Here is a 21,762-nt window from a genome sequence, read left to right as displayed (position 1 = left end):
AGGGAAATTCAAAATGTAAACAAACGGCGGCCATTGGACTTTATACAATTTTTCTCTCCGATTACCCGTTTCCTGATTGGTATTCAGAAATTGATATTTTTGACAGAGCTCAGAACGTGGAACCCTGAAGACGTGGCACAAAATAGCCGGAATAAGATGTAATAACCAATTTTTACATAACATTCCGTAATATTGTAAGTCTTTAATTTATATTGTTATAATATTAATTCTATTTTTAGGAGTAATAAAGTCATATTGGTAACTGGTGGCACAGGCTTGGTAGGGAAAGCTATAGAAATGGTTATTCAGGAAGAGTCTCCCGAAGATGAGAAATGGGTTTTTGTATCTTCTAAAGATGCAAATTTACTGTAATAAACTTGCAGACCCTTTCTAAGTTTCATTTTAACTAATTTTATTCAATTCAGATCTAAAGAGTCAACGAAAGAATTATTTTTAAAACATAAACCAACTCATGTCATTCATTTAGCAGCTATGGTTGGAGGATTGTATCGGAATATGAAATACAATTTAGACTTTTTGGTACGGTATATTTATTTAGTTTTTGTTTAAATTAGTTATATGAATATTGATTTTTAAAATTAGAGGAACAATCTCGCCATAAACGACAATGTTTTGCAATCTAGTTTTGAGACAGGGGTATCTAAGGTTGTTTCTTGTCTATCAACGTGTATATTTCCTGATAAAACAACATATCCTATTGATGAAACTATGGTAAGAATGTTATTTATATTCTAAATATCTAATATGCAACTGAAGTCTTGTAATTCTAGGTTCATAACGGACCCCCTCATGATTCCAATTTCGGTTACTCCTATGCTAAGAGAATGATTGACGTCCAAAACAAAGCATATCATGTACAGCATGGCTGCAAATTCACATCTGTCATTCCTACAAACGTATTTGGTCCTCACGATAATTTCAATTTAGAAGATGGCCACGTTTTACCTGGATTAATTCACAAAACACACACGGCCCAAAGTAAATCTACTTACATCTATATTACATTTTGGAGAAATTAACTAGGCGGAATTTTACAGAAAACGAAACCAATTTGACTGTCTGGGGGACTGGAAAGCCACTCCGTCAGTTTATTTATTCGTTGGATTTGGCTAAATTAATGGTGTGGGTTTTGAGAAGCTACGATCAGATAGACCCAATCATATTATCAGGTATTTAATAATAATAAATAATTGACGTTTTAATAAGTACCACAAAAATTATATTAGTTAATGGCAGTGTAGGTTTTTGACAATCCCTTTTGAGAAGTGTTATTAGCAAAGTAAAGGTTGGGTTTGATTAAAGTTTAAAAGTAGACGTGTGTGGGTGGGAGTCAAGAGTCCTTAATAGATGCCACCACGTTCTCCATTAAAGTCTTTTTTTTCCAAGAATCAGATTCATTGCCATTTCTAATAACAAGGGCCTTATCATAATACAGGTGGCAATTATAGAGCCGACAGTTGCTTTAAATGTCATTTATTACATTGTGAGGTTATTAACGTCATTTATTTCATTAACAGTTGATGAATCGGATGAAGTCAGTATAGGAGACGCAGCAAAAGCAATTTCTACCGCATTCAAATTTGAGGGAGAGATAATTGTATCCTTTACTGTTAGCATTTTAACCGAATTTATGAAAATTTAAGAACAAGTATTTGAATTTATTTTCCTTAATTCGTTAAAGTTTGATACAACAAAATCCGATGGTCAGTTTAAAAAAACAGCGAGCAATAATAAGTTAAGATCATTGCTGCCAGATTTCAAATTTACCCCATTTGCTAATGGTAAATTTTGAAAAGTTCCATAACACGTTTTCAAGGAAATCATTAAGAAGTAATATTTCCAAGAGCCATGACCTGCAAGTTACTGTTTGTATAGTGCTTGTTGAATTAATGGAAATTTTTCACCTGTACAGTATGCAACAAGGGTTCCATTTTGACCAACAAAGGCTTAGCAAAAACACTACGTTTTGTCTACTGGTGAAAAGTTTTCATTTCAACAAGTACTATATAAACAGTAACTTGCAGGTCCTGGCTCTTGGGAATATTACTTCTGGGCGATTTCCTTGAAGATGTTTTATTGAAGCGTCTAGTATTGGATTCTTGACAGGGTTGCTACAATTTGGAAAACCTGGAATTGCTGGAAAAGTCAGGGAATTTGAATATGGGTCTAAAAATTAGGGAATTTTAAAATTAGTCTAAAAACCAAGGGAATATCAGGGAATTTAATTTTGCTTTCAAATAGGGAAAATTTCTGTAGATGGTCAGGGAAAACCTGTAGAAGTCCGGAATTTGAATCTGAAAAAACGGTGGCAATCCTGTTGAAGGTTAATAATAAATTTCAATTGATTTATGGTTTTTCTCACAGCTGTTGAAGAAACTGTTCATTGGTTTAAGGAAAACTATGAAAGTGCCAGAAAATAGTTGTTAATGTTTTAGTTCCTTAACTTATATATTTGAAATTAATTTATGCCAATTCTGTTTATTCTAATAATTTATCACACGTTGCATTATGTATATAAAGTTTGTATAAAGGAAAAAAATTAGAAAAAGAAAATTAAATAGTAATTGAAAATTCTTCTAATTCCATTGGTTAAGGGTCTCTAGGGAATTATTTATCCTTGCATCGTCTGCCACGATTTCTGTAAAACTCTAGAACTATTAAGATATTGTTGCAGACGACACGACGTTTTTCACGGAAGAGGTCCCTCTCAGGGTGAGAAATAAGGATTTTTTTAAAACTGGACCTGTGGCCAGTAGAGCCTAGATAGTTTAATTAAAAAACTGGCCACTGGCCATTTACCATTTTTAACCTTCAAAATCAGGCTTTCATAATTTAACGAACTAAAATATTGAAGGGAAAAACTTGGAATTAATTAAGTGGTCACTAGGGCCACTAACACCCCGAGCATTTAATTTTTAAACTGGCGATTGGCCTGTGATAGTGCCTTATATCTCACACTGGTCCCCCTATTTCAGATTTCTTTAAGCCCTAATGTGTGGGGGATTATGGTCTATTCACCACAAATCAAGAATTATCATTTTGCAAATTTGAATTTTTTAGAATTCTTATTTGCTAAGTATACATTATAGTCCCTCGCTCTACGGCGAAAGAGAATTTTTTTCTAGGAACCTTGGGAAAACGGCGCTATTAACCGAGTTATACGGCAGGGCAAGGAAACAGTGGAGAGAGACGGAGGTAATTGGTTTTTTTTTTACGCTGACGGTAGCGCCATCTAAATGCCGGAGGAAATCATTTTGAACCAGAAAGCTTGTAATTTTTTTTATATATTTTAAATATCAGCCGCGTCTTTTTTAATATTAATCTTATCATCTTATCCACGTTTGTCTTATTAATACTTTCGATTTTGCTCAATAGATGGCGCCATTTGAGGTAGCCTACATAGAAACGAAACCTTGCTTTTTATGGTTCTTGGTATTTTAAGAAGTTCTGCTGGCGTGTATTTCTGATCTCAAATTCTCTGTAGTTGTATACTAAATGTGTATGAAAATATTTTGCGTGTGAACTCCACTTAGCATAATCTGCTCGCATAAGCGTGTGGTTTTATAAGTTAGTGGCTTAGTATGAGATCATTTCAATAAATAATGTAAATGTTGTGAGTTTCTGCTTTTCCTGTAAGGACAATTGATGCACAACGCTACACTATTCATGCGGATCATGTCACGAAAATTCCGTTTCGTCCTTGTATTAAGCGCATTTCGAATGTAGAGGGTGAAAATTGAGTGTCCTCCTATCTTGAGAAGGCTCACTTCCCTATTTCAGTCGTAAATTAGTATCTTCTTAAAATATTACGAATTATTGAATGTTCCTATTAAATTAATATTTAAAGAATTAAATATTTTATGAAATATTACGAATAATTATATTTAAAAGATACCTTATAAATTTACATTAACAGTATGATGGCGCCACTATCGTCAGTGATAGCGCCAGTATTTTAAGAGCTGTAGGCTAATTTATTTTTAAGTATTAGCAGAAGAAAATTTTCTTCTGGTATTAGGCTTTTACATATTTTACAGAATTTTAATGAGCTTGCTTGGGCCCCCACAAATTAATTGGATGATGCTCTTCCGGGGCCCAAGTAAAATGGAAAATAGGCTGTAGCCTACCTCTAGCGAAATTCGTTAATACACCATAAATATCGTACAAAATGCAAGATAAAATATTAAGTTTGAATCCTCCCCAGACTTGTAAATAGCGGCAGTCCACGCGTCAAAAACCCCTGAAAAAAATCACGGGACTCCTAAAAAAATGTCTTTAGAAGGGGGTAAAGAGTCCACGGGACTCCCTCAAATTATATCGTTAGCTGTGTAAAAAGAGGGAAAGTTTCGAGAATTAAATAAGAAGTTGAATTATTTTTATCTTTAAGTATATATATCATGGTATAGTGTATACTGACCGCCACTATTACAGCTCTCCGAATATTAGTCGGACTCCCCACGGAGCTAGAGCTCCCCTATCTACTTATCTGTGAGGCCTATAGCAATAGCTCTTTATATAAAACTAGCTGAAGGCCCGCCCTACGGGTGGCAAATACAGTATTTCCAAACTCCACAGTAAGGCACCCCTCGCCCTTTTCTCCATGCCAGAATTACCGGGATACCCTTTTTCCCTCGCAAAAAAAAAACTTAAAAACCCGCCTTCCTTCTCAAAATAACTTACAAACTCGCCTTTATCTCTCGTTCCCAACCCCCCTGTAAGGCACCCCTCCCCCTTTTTCTCATGCGGTAATTACCGTGGTACACTTTTCCCCACAAAAAGTACTAAAAAACTCGCCTTTCTCTCTCTTCCAAATCCCCCAGTAAGGCGCCCCTCTCCCTTTTTCCCATGCGATAATTACAGTGGTACCCTTTTCCCCACAAAAATTACTCAAAAACTCGCCTTTGTCTCTCTTTCAAACCCCCAGTAAGGCAACCCCCCCTTTTTCCCATGTGACAATTACCGTGGTACCCTTTACCCCACAAAAAGTACTCAAGAACTCGCCTGTCTCTCTGTTCCAACCCCCTCCCAAGTAAGGCACCCTCCCACTTTTCCCCATGCTAGAATTACAGGGGTACCCTTTTCCCCACAAAAATTACTCAAAAACTCGCCTTTGTCTCTCTTTCAAACCCCTAGTAAGGCAACCGCCCTTTTTCCCATGTGACAATTACCGTGGTACCCTTTCCCCCACAAAAAGTACTCAAGAACTCGCCTGTCTCTCTGTTCCAACCCCCTCCCAAGTGAGGCACCCTCCCAATTTTCCCCATGCTAGAATTACAGGGGTACCCTTTTTCCCCGCAAAAATAACAAAAAACTCGCCTTTCTCTCTCGTCGCAAACCCCCTGTACCCCTGGAAACCCCCCTGTACCAATGGCAGATTTGCTCTCCCCCTAATGACGAACAAAAACAAATGAGCTCGTCACTGAGCCCTAATTCCCCTCTGCCCCGCGCTGTTTATAGTCGAACCACCTCAATACGGTTTCCCTCTATTCCGCGGAAGCGTGTAAGGTGGGTGGGGGGGGGGGGAGAAGTCGCTGCCGCCTAGCTATCTCTCTAGCTAGAAAAATAGGAAGCCTATAGGCTATTCGATCCACCACCAGTAACAAAGCAAAAGGCAGTCCCAGTTTCTCTCTGTCTTTGCCTGGTTCGCCGCCCCACCTTTGGTACCCTTACTGACTACGCAAAAACACAAAGTTAGCAAAAGCACAAAGTCTATAGTTGAGCCACTAACAAAGCGAAAGGCAGCAGTATCTCTGCCCAGCGCTGTCTTGACGTAAACCGCGTAGGGAAAGATTAACCTTTTAACACAACAGTGCGAAATCCGATCCAGTGCGAAACCCTATCCGAAATTCCAAAAACCAACTTAATGACCAAAATATGCTTGACCTAGTATTAAGGCGAAGCGCAACGACCGCGGGTTATACTCAGAGAAATTACCTTCGGCGATCTCACTTTAGACCCGATTACTGAAATATACTCAATGACCTAGTATTAAGGCGAAGCGCTAGGCATACCTTCGGTGTGTAAATCCGGGTACCCGCGGCGACGCCACGTTAGAGTCGCGAAGCGCTAGGCATACCTTCGGTGTGTAAATCCGGGTACCCGCGGCGACGCCACGTTAGAGTCGCGAAGCGCTAGGCATACCTTCGGTGTGTACCTCCGGGTACCTGCGGCGATGCCACGTTAGAGTCGCAAATGAAAGTCAGAAAAAAATGCGACATTGACCTTGTATTAAGGCGAAGCGCTAGGCATACCTTCGTTGTATACCTCCGGGTACCCACGGCGATGCCACGTTAGAGTCGCGAATGAAAGTCAGAAAAAAAAGCGACGTTGACCTTGTATTAAGGCGAAGCGCTAGGCATTCCTTCGTTGTATACCTCCGGGTACCTGCGGCAATGCCACGTTAGAGTCGCGAATGAAAGTCAGAAAAAAATGCGACGTTGACCTTGTATTAAGGCGAAGCGCTAGGCATTCCTTCGTTGTATACCTCCGGGTACCTGCGGCGATGCCACGTTAGAGTCGCGAATGAAAGTCAGAAAAAAATGCGACGTTGACCTTGTATTAAGGCGAAGCGCTAGGCAATCCTTCGTTGTATACCTCCGGGTACCCGCGGCGATGCCACGTTAGAGTCGCGAATGAAAGTCAGAAAAAAAAGCGACGTTAACCTTGTATTAAGGCGAAGCGCTAGGCATTCCTTCGTTGTATACCTCCGGGTACCTGCGGCGATGCCACGTTAGAGTCGCGAATGAAAGTCAGAAAAAAATGCGACGTTGACCTTCTATTAAGGCGAAGCGCTAGGCATTCCTTCGTTGTATACCTCCGGGTATCTGCGGCGATGCCACGTTAGAGTCGCGAATGAAAGTCAGAAAAAAAAGCGACGTTGACCTTGTATTAAGGCGAAGCGCTAGGCATTCCTTCGTTGTATACCTCCGGGTACCTGCGGCGATGCCACGTTAGAGTCGCGAATGAAAGTCAGAAAAAAATGCGACGTTGACCTTGTATTAAGGCGAAGCGCTAGGCATTCCTTCGTTGTATACCTTCGGGTACCTGCGGCGATGCCACGTTAGAGTCGCGAATGAAAGTCAGAAAAAAAAGCGACGTTGACCTTGTATTAAGGCGAAGCGCTAGGCATTCCTTCGTTGTATACCTCCGGGTACCTGCGGCGATGCCACGTTAGAGTCGCGAATGAAAGTCAGAAAAAAAAGCGACGTTAACCTTGTATTAAGGCGAAGCGCTAGGCATTCGTTCGTTGTATACCTCCGGGTACCTGCGGCGATGCCACGTTAGAGTCGCGAATGAAAGTCAGAAAAAAATGCGACGTTGACCTTGTATTAAGGCGAAGCGCTAGGCAATCCTTCGTTGTATACCTCCGGGTACCCGCGGCGATGCCACGTTAGAGTCGCGAATGAAAGTCAGAAAAAAAAGCGACGTTGACCTTGTATTAAGGCGAAGCGCTAGGCATTCCTTCGTTGTATACCTCCGGGTATCTGCGGCGATGCCACGTTAGAGTCGCGAATGAAAGTCAGAAAAAAAAGCGACGTTAACCTTGTATTAAGGCGAAGCGCTAGGCATTCCTTCGTTGTATACCTCCGGGTACCTGCGGCAATGCCACGTTAGAGTCGCGAATGAAAATCAGAAAAAAATGCGACGTTGACCTTGTATTAAGGCGAAGCGCTAGGCATTCCTTCGTTGTATACCTCCGGGTATCTGCGGCGATGCCACGTTAGAGTCGCGAATGAAAGTCAGAAAAAAAAGCGACGTTGACCTTGTATTAAGGCGAAGCGCTAGGCATTCCTTCGTTGTATACCTCCGGGTACCTGCGGCGATGCCACGTTAGAGTCGCGAATGAAAGTCAGAAAAAAATGCGACGTTGACCTTGTATTAAGGCGAAGCGCTAGGCATTCCTTCGTTGTATACCTCCGGGTACCTGCGGCGATGCCACGTTAGAGTCGCGAATGAAAGTCAGAAAAAAATGCGACGTTGACCCTGTATTAAGGCGAAGCGCTAGGCATTCCTTCGTTGTATACCTCCGGGTACCTGCGGCGATGCCACGTTAGAGTCGCGAATGAAAGTCAGAAAAAAATGCGACGTTGACCTTGTATTAAGGCGAAGCGCTAGGCATTCCTTCGTTGTATACCTCCGGGTACCTGCGGCGATGCCACGTTAGAGTCGCGAATGAAAGTCAGAAAAAAAAGCGACGTTAACCTTGTATTAAGGCGAAGCGCTAGGCATTCCTTCGTTGTATACCTCCGGGTACCTGCGGCGATGCCACGTTAGAGTCGCGAATGAAAGTCAGAAAAAAATGCGACGTTGACCTTGTATTAAGGCGAAGCGCTAGGCATACCTTCGGTGTGTTCCTCCGGGTACCTGCGGCGATGCCACGTTAGAGTCGCGAATGAAAGTCAGAAAAAAATGCGACGTTGACCTTGTATTAAGGCGAAGCGCTAGGCATACCTTCGTTGTATACCTCCGGGTACCCGCGGCGATGCCACGTTAGAGTCGCAAATGAAAGTCAGAAAAAAATGCGACGTTGACCTTGTATTAAGGCGAAGCGCTAGGCATACCTTCGGTGTGTACCTCCGAGTATCCGCGGCGATGCCACGTTAGAGTCGCGAATGAAAGTCAGAAAAAAATGCGACGTTGACCTTGTATTAAGGCGAAGCGCTAGGCATACCTTCGGTGTGTTCCTCCGGGTACCTGCGGCGATTCCACGTTAGAGTCGCGAATGAAAGTCAGAAAAAAAAGCGACGTTGACCTTGTATTAAGGCGAAGCGCTAGGCATTCCTTCGTTGTATACCTCCGGGTACCTGCGGCGATGCCACGTTAGAGTCGCGAATGAAAGTCAGAAAAAAATGCGACGTTGACCTTGTATTAAGGCGAAGCGCTAGGCATTCCTTCGTTGTATACCTCCGGGTACCCGCGGCGATGCCACGTTAGAGTCGCGAATGAAAGTCAGAAAAAAAAGCGACGTTGACCTTGTATTAAGGCGAAGCGCTAGGCATTCCTTCGTTGTATACCTCCGGGTACCTGCGGCGATGCCACGTTAGAGTCGCGAATGAAAGTCAGAAAAAAATGCGACGTTGACCTTCTATTAAGGCGAAGCGCTAGGCATTCCTTCGTTGTATACCTCCGGGTATCTGCGGCGATGCCACGTTAGAGTCGCGAATGAAAGTCAGAAAAAAAAGCGACGTTGACCTTGTATTAAGGCGAAGCGCTAGGCATTCCTTCGTTGTATACCTCCGGGTACCTGCGGCGATGCCACGTTAGAGTCGCGAATGAAAGTCAGAAAAAAATGCGACGTTGACCTTGTATTAAGGCGAAGCGCTAGGCATTCCTTCGTTGTATACCTTCGGGTACCTGCGGCGATGCCACGTTAGAGTCGCGAATGAAAGTCAGAAAAAAAAGCGACGTTGACCTTGTATTAAGGCGAAGCGCTAGGCATTCCTTCGTTGTATACCTCCGGGTACCTGCGGCGATGCCACGTTAGAGTCGCGAATGAAAGTCAGAAAAAAAAGCGACGTTAACCTTGTATTAAGGCGAAGCGCTAGGCATTCGTTCGTTGTATACCTCCGGGTACCTGCGGCGATGCCACGTTAGAGTCGCGAATGAAAGTCAGAAAAAAATGCGACGTTGACCTTGTATTAAGGCGAAGCGCTAGGCAATCCTTCGTTGTATACCTCCGGGTACCCGCGGCGATGCCACGTTAGAGTCGCGAATGAAAGTCAGAAAAAAAAGCGACGTTGACCTTGTATTAAGGCGAAGCGCTAGGCATTCCTTCGTTGTATACCTCCGGGTATCTGCGGCGATGCCACGTTAGAGTCGCGAATGAAAGTCAGAAAAAAAAGCGACGTTAACCTTGTATTAAGGCGAAGCGCTAGGCATTCCTTCGTTGTATACCTCCGGGTACCTGCGGCAATGCCACGTTAGAGTCGCGAATGAAAATCAGAAAAAAATGCGACGTTGACCTTGTATTAAGGCGAAGCGCTAGGCATTCCTTCGTTGTATACCTCCGGGTATCTGCGGCGATGCCACGTTAGAGTCGCGAATGAAAGTCAGAAAAAAAAGCGACGTTGACCTTGTATTAAGGCGAAGCGCTAGGCATTCCTTCGTTGTATACCTCCGGGTACCTGCGGCGATGCCACGTTAGAGTCGCGAATGAAAGTCAGAAAAAAATGCGACGTTGACCTTGTATTAAGGCGAAGCGCTAGGCATTCCTTCGTTGTATACCTCCGGGTACCTGCGGCGATGCCACGTTAGAGTCGCGAATGAAAGTCAGAAAAAAATGCGACGTTGACCTTGTATTAAGGCGAAGCGCTAGGCATTCCTTCGTTGTATACCTCCGGGTACCTGCGGCGATGCCACGTTAGAGTCGCGAATGAAAGTCAGAAAAAAATGCGACGTTGACCTTGTATTAAGGCGAAGCGCTAGGCATTCCTTCGTTGTATACCTCCGGGTACCTGCGGCGATGCCACGTTAGAGTCGCGAATGAAAGTCAGAAAAAAAAGCGACGTTAACCTTGTATTAAGGCGAAGCGCTAGGCATTCCTTCGTTGTATACCTCCGGGTACCTGCGGCGATGCCACGTTAGAGTCGCGAATGAAAGTCAGAAAAAAATGCGACGTTGACCTTGTATTAAGGCGAAGCGCTAGGCATACCTTCGGTGTGTTCCTCCGGGTACCTGCGGCGATGCCACGTTAGAGTCGCGAATGAAAGTCAGAAAAAAATGCGACGTTGACCTTGTATTAAGGCGAAGCGCTAGGCATACCTTCGTTGTATACCTCCGGGTACCCGCGGCGATGCCACGTTAGAGTCGCAAATGAAAGTCAGAAAAAAATGCGACGTTGACCTTGTATTAAGGCGAAGCGCTAGGCATACCTTCGGTGTGTACCTCCGAGTATCCGCGGCGATGCCACGTTAGAGTCGCGAATGAAAGTCAGAAAAAAATGCGACGTTGACCTTGTATTAAGGCGAAGCGCTAGGCATACCTTCGGTGTGTTCCTCCGGGTACCTGCGGCGATTCCACGTTAGAGTCGCGAATGAAAGTCAGAAAAAAAAGCGACGTTGACCTTGTATTAAGGCGAAGCGCTAGGCATTCCTTCGTTGTATACCTCCGGGTACCTGCGGCGATGCCACGTTAGAGTCGCGAATGAAAGTCAGAAAAAAATGCGACGTTGACCTTGTATTAAGGCGAAGCGCTAGGCATTCCTTCGTTGTATACCTCCGGGTACCCGCGGCGATGCCACGTTAGAGTCGCGAATGAAAGTCAGAAAAAAAAGCGACGTTGACCTTGTATTAAGGCGAAGCGCTAGGCATTCCTTCGTTGTATACCTCCGGGTACCTGCGGCGATGCCACGTTAGAGTCGCGAATGAAAGTCAGAAAAAAATGCGACGTTGACCTTGTATTAAGGCGAAGCGCTAGGCATTCCTTCGTTGTATACCTCCGGGTACCTGCGGCGATGCCACGTTAGAGTCGCGAATGAAAGTCAGAAAAAAATGCGACGTTGACCTTGTATTAAGGCGAAGCGCTAGGCAATCCTTCGTTGTATACCTCCGGGTACCCGCGGCGATGCCACGTTAGAGTCGCGAATGAAAGTCAGAAAAAAAAGCGACGTTAACCTTGTATTAAGGCGAAGCGCTAGGCATTCCTTCGTTGTATACCTCCGGGTACCTGCGGCGATGCCACGTTAGAGTCGCGAATGAAAGTCAGAAAAAAATGCGACGTTGACCTTCTATTAAGGCGAAGCGCTAGGCATTCCTTCGTTGTATACCTCCGGGTATCTGCGGCGATGCCACGTTAGAGTCGCGAATGAAAGTCAGAAAAAAAAGCGACGTTGACCTTGTATTAAGGCGAAGCGCTAGGCATTCCTTCGTTGTATACCTCCGGGTACCTGCGGCGATGCCACGTTAGAGTCGCGAATGAAAGTCAGAAAAAAATGCGACGTTGACCTTGTATTAAGGCGAAGCGCTAGGCATTCCTTCGTTGTATACCTCCGGGTATCTGCGGCGATGCCACGTTAGAGTCGCGAATGAAAGTCAGAAAAAAAAGCGACGTTGACCTTGTATTAAGGCGAAGCGCTAGGCATACCTTCGTTGTATACCTCCGGGTACCTGCGGCTATGCCACGTTAGAGTCGCGAATGAAAGTCAGAAAAAAATGCGACGTTGACCTTGTATTAAGGCGAAGCGCTAGGAATTCCTTCGTTGTATACCTCCGGGTATCTGCGGCGATGCCACGTTAGAGTCGCGAATGAAAGTCAGAAAAAAAAGCGACGTTGACCTTGTATTAAGGCGAAGCGCTAGGCATTCCTTCGTTGTATACCTCCGGGTACCTGCGGCGATGCCACGTTAGAGTCGCGAATGAAAGTCAGAAAAAAAAGCGACGTTAACCTTGTATTAAGGCGAAGCGCTAGGCATTCGTTCGTTGTATACCTCCGGGTACCTGCGGCGATGCCACGTTAGAGTCGCGAATGAAAGTCAGAAAAAAATGCGACGTTGACCTTGTATTAAGGCGAAGCGCTAGGCAATCCTTCGTTGTATACCTCCGGGTACCCGCGGCGATGCCACGTTAGAGTCGCGAATGAAAGTCAGAAAAAAAAGCGACGTTAACCTTGTATTAAGGCGAAGCGCTAGGCATTCCTTCGTTGTATACCTCCGGGTACCTGCGGCGATGCCACGTTAGAGTCGCGAATGAAAGTCAGAAAAAAATGCGACGTTGACCTTCTATTAAGGCGAAGCGCTAGGCATTCCTTCGTTGTATACCTCCGGGTATCTGCGGCGATGCCACGTTAGAGTCGCGAATGAAAGTCAGAAAAAAAAGCGACGTTGACCTTGTATTAAGGCGAAGCGCTAGGCATACCTTCGGTGTGTTCCTCCGGGTACCCGCGGCGATGCCACGTTAGAGTCGCGAATGAAAGTCAGAAAAAAATGCGAGGTTGACCTTGTATTAAGGCGAAGCGCTAGGCATACCTTCGGTGTGTTCCTCCGGGTACCCGCGGCGATGCCACGTTAGAGTCGCGAATGAAAGTCAGAAAGAAATGCGACGAAAGGGGCAAAGAGTTTTATTATGTAGATACGAGAAGTCACGTGATTACGTTAGACTCATCGTGCAGTTAAAGTTAGAGAGCGCGCGCATATTTTTGTTTATGTTGAGCTTTTTATACATGTATTCTTATATATTCTTTTATAGAAAGAGCTATTGACAATGACCAAAGAAAAATTTGGAAAACTTGGGCCTACCAGGGAAAAACCTCTTTTAATTTGAAAAGGTTTGGCCCGTGTGGGGAATAATTAATAGTCTTGCTCTGTATTCCATTAGGCACAGTAATGGTAACAGTGCCATTGAAGACCAAAATTTTGTTTTATTAAAATTAATAAAGGTAGAAAAAAATTAAGCTCTATGGGTTTGGAATGAAGACTTTAATGGTTAAGTTATATGTGATAATATTTAAGAGCATTTTAATTTACCCGATCACGATTATATATGAAAATATGTAAACTTTGATGTTGGGAATATATAATGAAATGATGCTGTAGTTCGATTACTGACTGTCTCTTTTATAATTACCATAAAACTTTTATAGGCTTTGCCTGGTTAGGTGCCATTTATTTTCGAATATAATATGGAGGAATAAAGAGATATTAAAGAACATATAAATTTAAACGAGGGGGGGGGGGCGAAGAAAGAGGGAAGAGTCCTGGACCCGTCGAAAAAATAGATCGGCGGAGGGGTCCGGGTCCAGTGGACTCTCTTAAAAATATACACTATTTACAACCTCCCTATCCTTCTCCTAGCAGTAATGGGCATGCTCTGCTCATTTTAGAGAGGGACCGAGCGTTTTGTCATAGAATGAGTCGACGACTCAGAGTCGTAACTTCGAAATAATTTCGAGGAACAGCGGAACTACCTATATGTATTTAGTTATTACTGAGCTAGAAGATAGATAACTTAAATTTTTAATATAGGAGTGTCTCATTCTACCAAAAGGTGAGCGGACCTTAAAAATGAGCACTTCAATTATTTATAAATTAAGCGGAGCTGTATTTTTCTCTCTTAGTCTCTCGACAATCTGAGACCAAATAAATAAAAAAAAACGTGTTTTCTAGACTTTAAAATTTACGCTTTTACGTTTATTTTTCAGGTTTTTATATTATTTTTTTCATTCAAAATTTTATTGACGCCAGTCATGATTCATGATGCAGGTGGGAATCGTATATAGATCAAATCTGTATCTGTACCCTCTACCTCAAATCCAGGCGTTCTCTTGCTCTCATTCCCCCCAAACATTTAGTGTTCCCCACCAGAGGCGCATGCGCAAATGCCGTTTTTATCTATACACTCTTTTTCGCGCCTTTATTTTACCCCGCTCGTCGGCCATTGCCCCTGCCCTCAGCGGGGAGTCTAGTCTAGCATCCACACTTTGGGTATCCGTAATGTAGGATGGGGCTGAAAGGGGGAAAACCTAACATGGACGCGCCCAGGAAAATACCGCGAAAAAGAGTGTATAAGTTATGATAGCATTCATCCCCCTGCATCACGACTTGCGTTCAGCGTTGCCAACCGTACTATAAATACATTTCGATAATATTACTTTTAGATTTTCTCCGCACTATATCAATCACGTACCATATAGTACGCGTTTTGCGATAATTTGATTATATTTTCAATATTTGTGCGATATTTAAAGATATTTTAACTTAAGAAATAACCATGGAGTAATCAAGAGTGTTGTAGGAACGAAATAGGCCGTGGAACTTGGAAGTGGGTGACTGATACTATTACTAAGGAGGATAGGAAGGAAGGCGAAGTAGGAGGGATGAACGCGCCAGCATCCTTGTAAGAAGCTTAGCGCGCGCTCGGCGGGAAAATTTCGGAAAAATGGCGGCCATTTTTCCAAAATTTTCCCGCCGAGCGCGCTAAGCTTCTTACAAGGATGCTGGCGCGTTCATCCCTCCTAGTTCGCCTCCCTTCGTGTCCTCCTTGCTTTTACCCACTTCCAAGTTAAACGGCCAACTATGATCAAGTGCTACCACGCGAGTAATCAAAGTTGGCCGATAGAAAAGAAATAGAGGGAAGATTACCGCGTTAAGGCACCCCTGTTTTTGACCGGGAAAATTCATCCCCCCACGCATGTATGAAAGCGGAGATGGGCAGAATTTGCAACGCCATCTATCTTTCCTTTGTTTACATCAAATTTCAGTTGATTTTCCAAAAGGCATAATTTATTTCATTTCACCGCGCGTCGATGGCGCCACGAAATCTGCCTATCTCATGGCTTCCTACATTGGCGAAAAGGGGGTCGGCATTCGCGGTCAACTTCGCCAGATACAATAGTGCCTCTATTTCTTTTCTATCTCTATGGTACTATAATTTTCTAAAAAATTCGATAATATTTGCGCTTCGATACTATATTTAGTGGTTTTTAAAGAGCTGATCCTGTTTCTTATGTTCATTGAGCTGTTTGTTTGAGCTGAGCGTGAGAGAGCTTCAGCTGTATTCAATTAGATATTGAGCTAATGAGAGCAGGTGCTATCATTACAAAATTTAAAAAAAAGATGAGCTATACATAGCAATACAGCTATCAGTGAACGTGTTTGATCTGAGAGATACATAATTCTGACGTAGGTTTTTTGGTTGCTCAACGTAAAATGGCGCGAACATAAATGGATTGATTGTACATAAGAACGCGAAATATTAATGAACAACGAAAATAATTAAGGAAATTGGAAATATGGTATCTAAATTATGTGTATACGTGGGAATTTTAGTTAAGCCTTTGGACACACTACGGAGCCTCAGGTAGGCGCCATTACGGTCAACTTGTTTTCAACTGCTGACCTGGTTTTAAAGCTAGCTATATAACTATTTTCGTAATGGATATGAACATGAATTTCATGATGAGTGTGCCCATTAAGTTCTTCACGCTCGAATAAGAACTCTGAACAACTAAATAAGGTTAAGTAACATCAAAAATAATATAGAACTTGATCCGTGCCCTAGATTCGAATTCTGAGAGCTTTCCTTTTGTAACGAAGCGTTTACCCACTTCCCATCGGTCGCTGTATTGTCCTATCACGGCAAACTTTGATGACTGGCTGTTGGTTGAATAGCATGTCATCAAAGTTGACCGTGGTCTTATCTATAGTGGGTTACCATGGAACTATGTAGCTAATTTTTTCGGAGCTCTGGCAGGGAGTGGCTAAATGCTATTGACGGCTTTTAAAATTAATTTTGCGCGTGAGAATTACCCGCCATGTTTTGGGCAAAAACACATTTTTGATAAGGCATGGACCAAGAATCTAAGGGGACTCACTGTTCAAGCTTTAAAAAGCACGCGTTAATACTGGGAATAGGAAAATCACGGGTACTTTTAGTTCAATGTGGACAAACTTGGGGTCACTGAAGCCGATTTCCGGCGTAGTTTCGTTGAGAAGCTGGAGCGTTCACGTTCAATTTTGACAAAATGACGCCGTTGTTGTCAGTTAAATGATGAGGCTTATTAAGTTTTAGACCTTCTTTTTTTAAATTGGTCATTTTAAAGTTTAAGTAATGGTAATGTTTGTTGCTCCTAGGTTTCACCTTGTGTGGGGTGCTGTGTTTGTTGCTCCTAGGTTTCACCTTGTGTGGGGTGCTGTGTTTGTTGCTCCTAGGTTTCACCTTGTGTGGGGTGCTGTGTTTGTTGCTCCTAGGTTTCACCTTGTGTGGGGTGCTGTGTTTGTTGCTCCTAGGTTTCACCTTGTGTGGGGTGCTGTGTTTTGTTGCTCCTAGGTTTCACCTTGTGTGGGGTGCTGTGTTTGTTGCTCCTTGGTACCACCATTCTTAACTAACCACATATTGCAATTAAAAACTGGTGGAAAATAACCATATATTGAATGTAATTTGCAATGTTTACCAAGATGAATCCCCAGAGTTTTAATAAGTTTATTTTTGAAAGTCAGTTTGTGAAAATTCACTTCCCGTTACGATGTGACGACGTAGGGATATGAGTCACTAAAATATAGTACTAATGCAAATTGGTACACACTTACTTTCGAAATCGGCCTATTCGAGGCCTTAAACTATCGATACGGCCCCTTTGGTTCGCCATTGAAACCATAGACATAATAAATAGATTAGACACCCGGCGCTTGGGTTGGCAAGCCTTTATTTACACGCCAGTAAGAAAAAGCAGACGCGGGGGAAACGGCCGAAAATTCGCCACCTGCCGGCGAGCGCCTGCCGGTCACAAAAAACATTATTATCAAAAGAGCTTTGCGCCACCTATTGGTTACTGAAATTGATATCAAGCACGAAGTTCAAGTTAAGTCTAACTAGACGCAAAAAGTGTTATTAATTAAGTCTGGTCTCCGGCAATAAGATATCTTTGGCCATTGAGCTTGCAGTTCTTCGTAAGATAGTTGGAATAGATATTTTTCCAGATCTTACCGAACACATGTTTGATTCCGAAGTGGGCATAGAGCATCACCAAATAAGTTTAATTAAAAAGATTATTCATTTCTACAGCAAAGTTAGACTCCACAAACTTGCTACAGATAAAAATTTGGAATTGAAAGGAAAAGCTATTAGGCATAAATTTTCAAAATTAATATTATTTCAAGGCCAATAACTTACTTTTTTGCTAACTTTATAGTTAAATATCCACCAGCAACTGTGTAACCTAATATTTTATATCATGTTACATAAGCCTTGGCTTAATATTATTAACCAACAAATTTAAATGAATTATTTTAAACCAAAGATATTAATATATATAAATAAAAATTTACATACCTTTCGTATAAGTTTCCATTTAATCAATCTTCTCATTCGTGACTTAAAATTAAAATTTTAGTGTTATAAACTCTTTACGAAAGAACATATGATTCTCGACCCTGCCTGGCACGCCATGGTTAACTTCGTTCAGCCACTTGACATTTTATAGTTTTACTAGTTTCCGATAGGTGATGTTTTCCGGCAGCTTTCCCCCACGTCTGCTAGTTCTGCCTAGCGTGCGAGCCCCCCATAAAATCAGGGGTCTATCCTATTTATTATGTCTATGATTGAAACCTTGATAGGTAGCGGTTAAGGCAGACGCTGTTAGTTTTTACTCATCGTTATTCGTTAATTTTACTTCCATTTTAATATCATTTTTGCTTCGTGTTCTGATATTTTGCTAAGTTTATTCAAGAAACAAAGTTCTTATGACTTTTAAATATGACGGAACCAGTAGATTTTTCACCTAGGAGCAACACGAAATGTACACATGAAAATGAGCGTCTAAAAATGCGTTGCGTTCTCCTTGTGTGGGGTGTGTTTGTGGCTTCACCGCAGAACGCGTTGGCCTACCACCAGGATATTTGCGCGGCGGGAAGAAACCTTTAAGGGAAAACTGGCAGAAGAAATCCTAGGCCTTTAAGTATTAAGTTAAGCACTAAATGTGATAATAACGATTAGATAAACTTCATTATTGATACAAACCCTGGTCATTTATCGAAAACAAACCTTTGTATGCAGGGAAATAACGATATTTCATTAATGTATAAATAGTTTATTTATAATAGTGTAATATTTTGAATAATGCTAAATTCACGTAAGGCAAGAAAAATCAACCTGTTGGTTGGCGAGTTAGAAAGTACCAAGTAAAATCATGAATGTATTCATTTCCACCATATAATTACCCTTTCTACCATCTGGGGCCAGAAAATCAGTCTTGATTTTAAGAAAAATACCTGTACTTTAACAAAATTACTCTATAATCATAGATAAAGGATTTTTTTTAAATATTCTTACCTATTTTAGTTCAATCAAAAAGATGCGTATTAAAATTTTAGAAATTTAATTTCGCGTTAAGACTTGGCACTGAAAGCTAGTATTAAAGTTTTAAAACTTTACCCTTCCATACAATTTTTGAGGGGCGGCGCGTGAACGACGTCATAATATCTAAGCCCCTCCCATCCTAAAGATTTATTCAGTGCCGTACATAGGTACACCCTTTTGGAACAGGGCGTAGCTACTGAGGCACGGCCAACTTTGACACTCGCGCAATAGCGGCCAACACATTTGCCGAAATTCCATGAACGAGGATTTCCCTGCTATAAACTATCGGCGTTCAGCGCCACGCTCGTTTTTATATTGGCTTCAATGCAAAATCTTTTCTAAAAATAATTTTCCGCTAGGGGCGCTCAACGCCTAGAGATATTTTTGTTCGTAGGGTAACATAAAACTTCAACGAATGGGTTGGTCGCTATTGCGCTAGTGTTAAAGTTGGCCGTCACAGAGGCTAGACTACCTAATGCAGTTCGATCGAGTTCGATATTCATGGATGAAATGGTCTGCGTTGGACATAAGGCACTAGTCACGGAATTTGACTACTAAAATAAATTCTCTGACTATTAAAATTAATCGAAATCTGAAGGCTCACTAGTCAATTTGACTTGTGTAAAATTTACCTAAATATCCATAAATAATGGCGAATATGGCGTATCATAAACTCATCATTCATCAATCTAATTTTATTTAAAAAAATCACATCATGTAACTCAAGTGATAATAAACTACTATTTTAATTCTGACGGGTTATACCCCCCCCCCCCCCCAGTCAGTGACTACTAAAATAAATTAAGATATTAAGATAGGAGGCTCACTAGTTAGGCTGACTACTAAAAAAATATCCTTATGTCCATCCCTGGATATCTTACTTTTCTTACAACATTGCCAACTTATAAACAAACCATTGAGTTGGGAATATTAATCTAAAGGTCCAATCAAAATGTCGGATTTCAGTATTTCGTGAAACAAGTTTTTAAAAATAGGAATACTGCAGTCCAGTCTTGGAAATAACCATAGATATAAGAAATGTATATAAAGGTCTAGATAAATTTCGGGGCGTCTAAGCCTAACATAAAATACGGAATTGACACCTAGCAGACACCGAGGAAGGCATTTGACCAAGAGCGCGAGCTCTCTTAGCATTTTAGTACTAAGTGCTTGACCTTTCGGCAGGCGGTAGTCTTTAGACACCATCTGTTGGTGACTTTTAGTATAATTTTTAAGCAGGAGACAATGGCTCTCGCGACGATAGCACGAGCTTTCTTACCGATAGATAGCGTCTTATAAGGATAGCCTGCAGAAATTACGTGTTTCTGCTAGCTGTCATCTCCGTATTCACTCCCTTTGAAATATTTTATCTAGACCTTTATATACGTTTCCTATATCTATGGAAATAACACACGTCCACTGGTCCAAAACCAGTTTATTAATTGCTTGGACCAGTTTTTTAAATAAAATACTGGGGGTCACTGGTCCGTAGGACCAGTTTAATAATTCACTTTTTTTATGGGCATTGAGGCGGAACCAGTTTAAAAATTCAAGCTTTCTTCCAATTTCTATTCCTACTTTTTTCTTTCTTACACAATAAACGTCACACTAGAGATGAAGGGCTTACGAAGTTACCAGAAACCTTTAGTAGTGGTATTAAGTTACAATGAATAATGAAGTAAAACACCACGTGGCACGATTCACGATTCGCGCCTTCTTCAATTATAAACATGTATATGGTTACTAGAGTCTAGACCTATCCACATTTCACATTCCATAAAAAATAATTTACAATGGGACCAATAGAAAGAAAATCATGGTAAGGGTCACTGGTCCTAAGGACCAGTTTATTTTTGTAGACAATAGGGGTCACTAATCCCAAGGACTAGTTTTAAAAAATTCCTTATTTCCAAGACTGCTGCCGTCTGCTCCCAAATGGCGAGAAAACTTTATCATTCTACCCGTAGCGCCGTCTATCTCTCAATGGTTCGTTCAAATTAGACTCGTTTTCCGGCAAAAATATGTTTTTTTGAAAAATAATGGATGGCGCCACGGATCATTTGATAACGTTTTCTCGCCATTTTATAGGGGACGACACATTCGTAATTTTCAAAAACTTGTTTCGCGGGGAGCAGATTTGATTGGATCTCTAGATTAATATTCCCAACTCAATGAAACAAACATGATAATAGTGCAACCGGTCATGGTTTGGCCGCTGAGTCAATAGTGAAATCTGTTGATCGACAATCAGTCTTATTTCGTAGCTCTTTTTAATCAGTAATGCAGGGCTAATTAGTGAAAAACTAGCCTAATCTGGTTTCAGCCAAGTTTCACGTACCCGGAGGACTATACGGTGACATACGTGTTCTATTGACTTAGAAGAGATTGTTGCGACGGCAGTTACAGAAAAGAGCGTGAAATGCGTCGTTATGTATGGGTTCTCGCCTAGTCTAGCGTCCTTCTAAAGTACCTCTCTAGTCAGAAGCCGAAGGGAAGAAACCTTGAGCTTCGTACGCGTCGGACAAGGCGTAAAAATCGTTCCTTTTCAGTCAAGACGGAACATTTTAATTTGATTGTCTTCTAATATTTCATTTAGCCATTAATCAATTAGAGATAAAGAAAAATATACAGTCATTCTATTCGATCGTAAATTTATCTTCGTATATGGTGTATGCTAAGTTGTTACTTACGTCGTTAGTTTATTGCTTAAAGTCACAGACAAAGGCTTAATAAAATTTCCATAACATTTGTAGCTTTTTTCGGAAATAACTAGGAATAAGTTGAATCCACGATGCCGTTTTTAGGCCGAGCTAGTATGTATAATTTCAGTAAACACTAAGAAATTAAGTACTGTAAATTTTACGGTCAGATCTGCCAGTAATTTGTCCGTAATATAAAATGTACAATTGGTCATTAAAATTCAAAGAAAATTTACGACAACAAGGATACATTT

General features: G+C 41.7%; 2 protein-coding genes across 2 annotated transcripts in view; one reads left to right on the top strand and one right to left on the bottom strand.

Annotated features, from left to right (window-relative positions):
- LOC149958930 (PIH1 domain-containing protein 1-like) overlaps window positions 1-21,762 on the bottom strand; it is a 102,731-nt gene that overhangs the window by 49,600 nt on the left and 31,369 nt on the right. The gene's annotated exons all lie outside the window — the stretch shown is intronic.
- Gmer (GDP-L-fucose synthase-like protein) lies at window positions 16-2,577 on the top strand. The gene is made up of 9 exons (XM_090165094.1): window positions 16-158; window positions 240-368; window positions 426-540; window positions 604-732; window positions 792-999; window positions 1,059-1,190; window positions 1,539-1,618; window positions 1,703-1,802; window positions 2,386-2,577. Coding segments are annotated over exons 1-9 (951 nt in total). The 5' UTR covers window positions 16-156; the 3' UTR covers window positions 2,442-2,577.

This window comes from Leiobunum rupestre, chromosome 2, assembly GCF_980474605.1.
Source record: "Leiobunum rupestre chromosome 2, qqLeiRupe1.1.hap1, whole genome shotgun sequence".
Classification (NCBI taxonomy): Eukaryota; Metazoa; Arthropoda; class Arachnida; order Opiliones; family Sclerosomatidae; genus Leiobunum; species Leiobunum rupestre.
The sequence above is the reverse complement of the archived record's forward strand: the minus strand, read 5'-3'. Positions and strand labels throughout refer to the sequence as shown.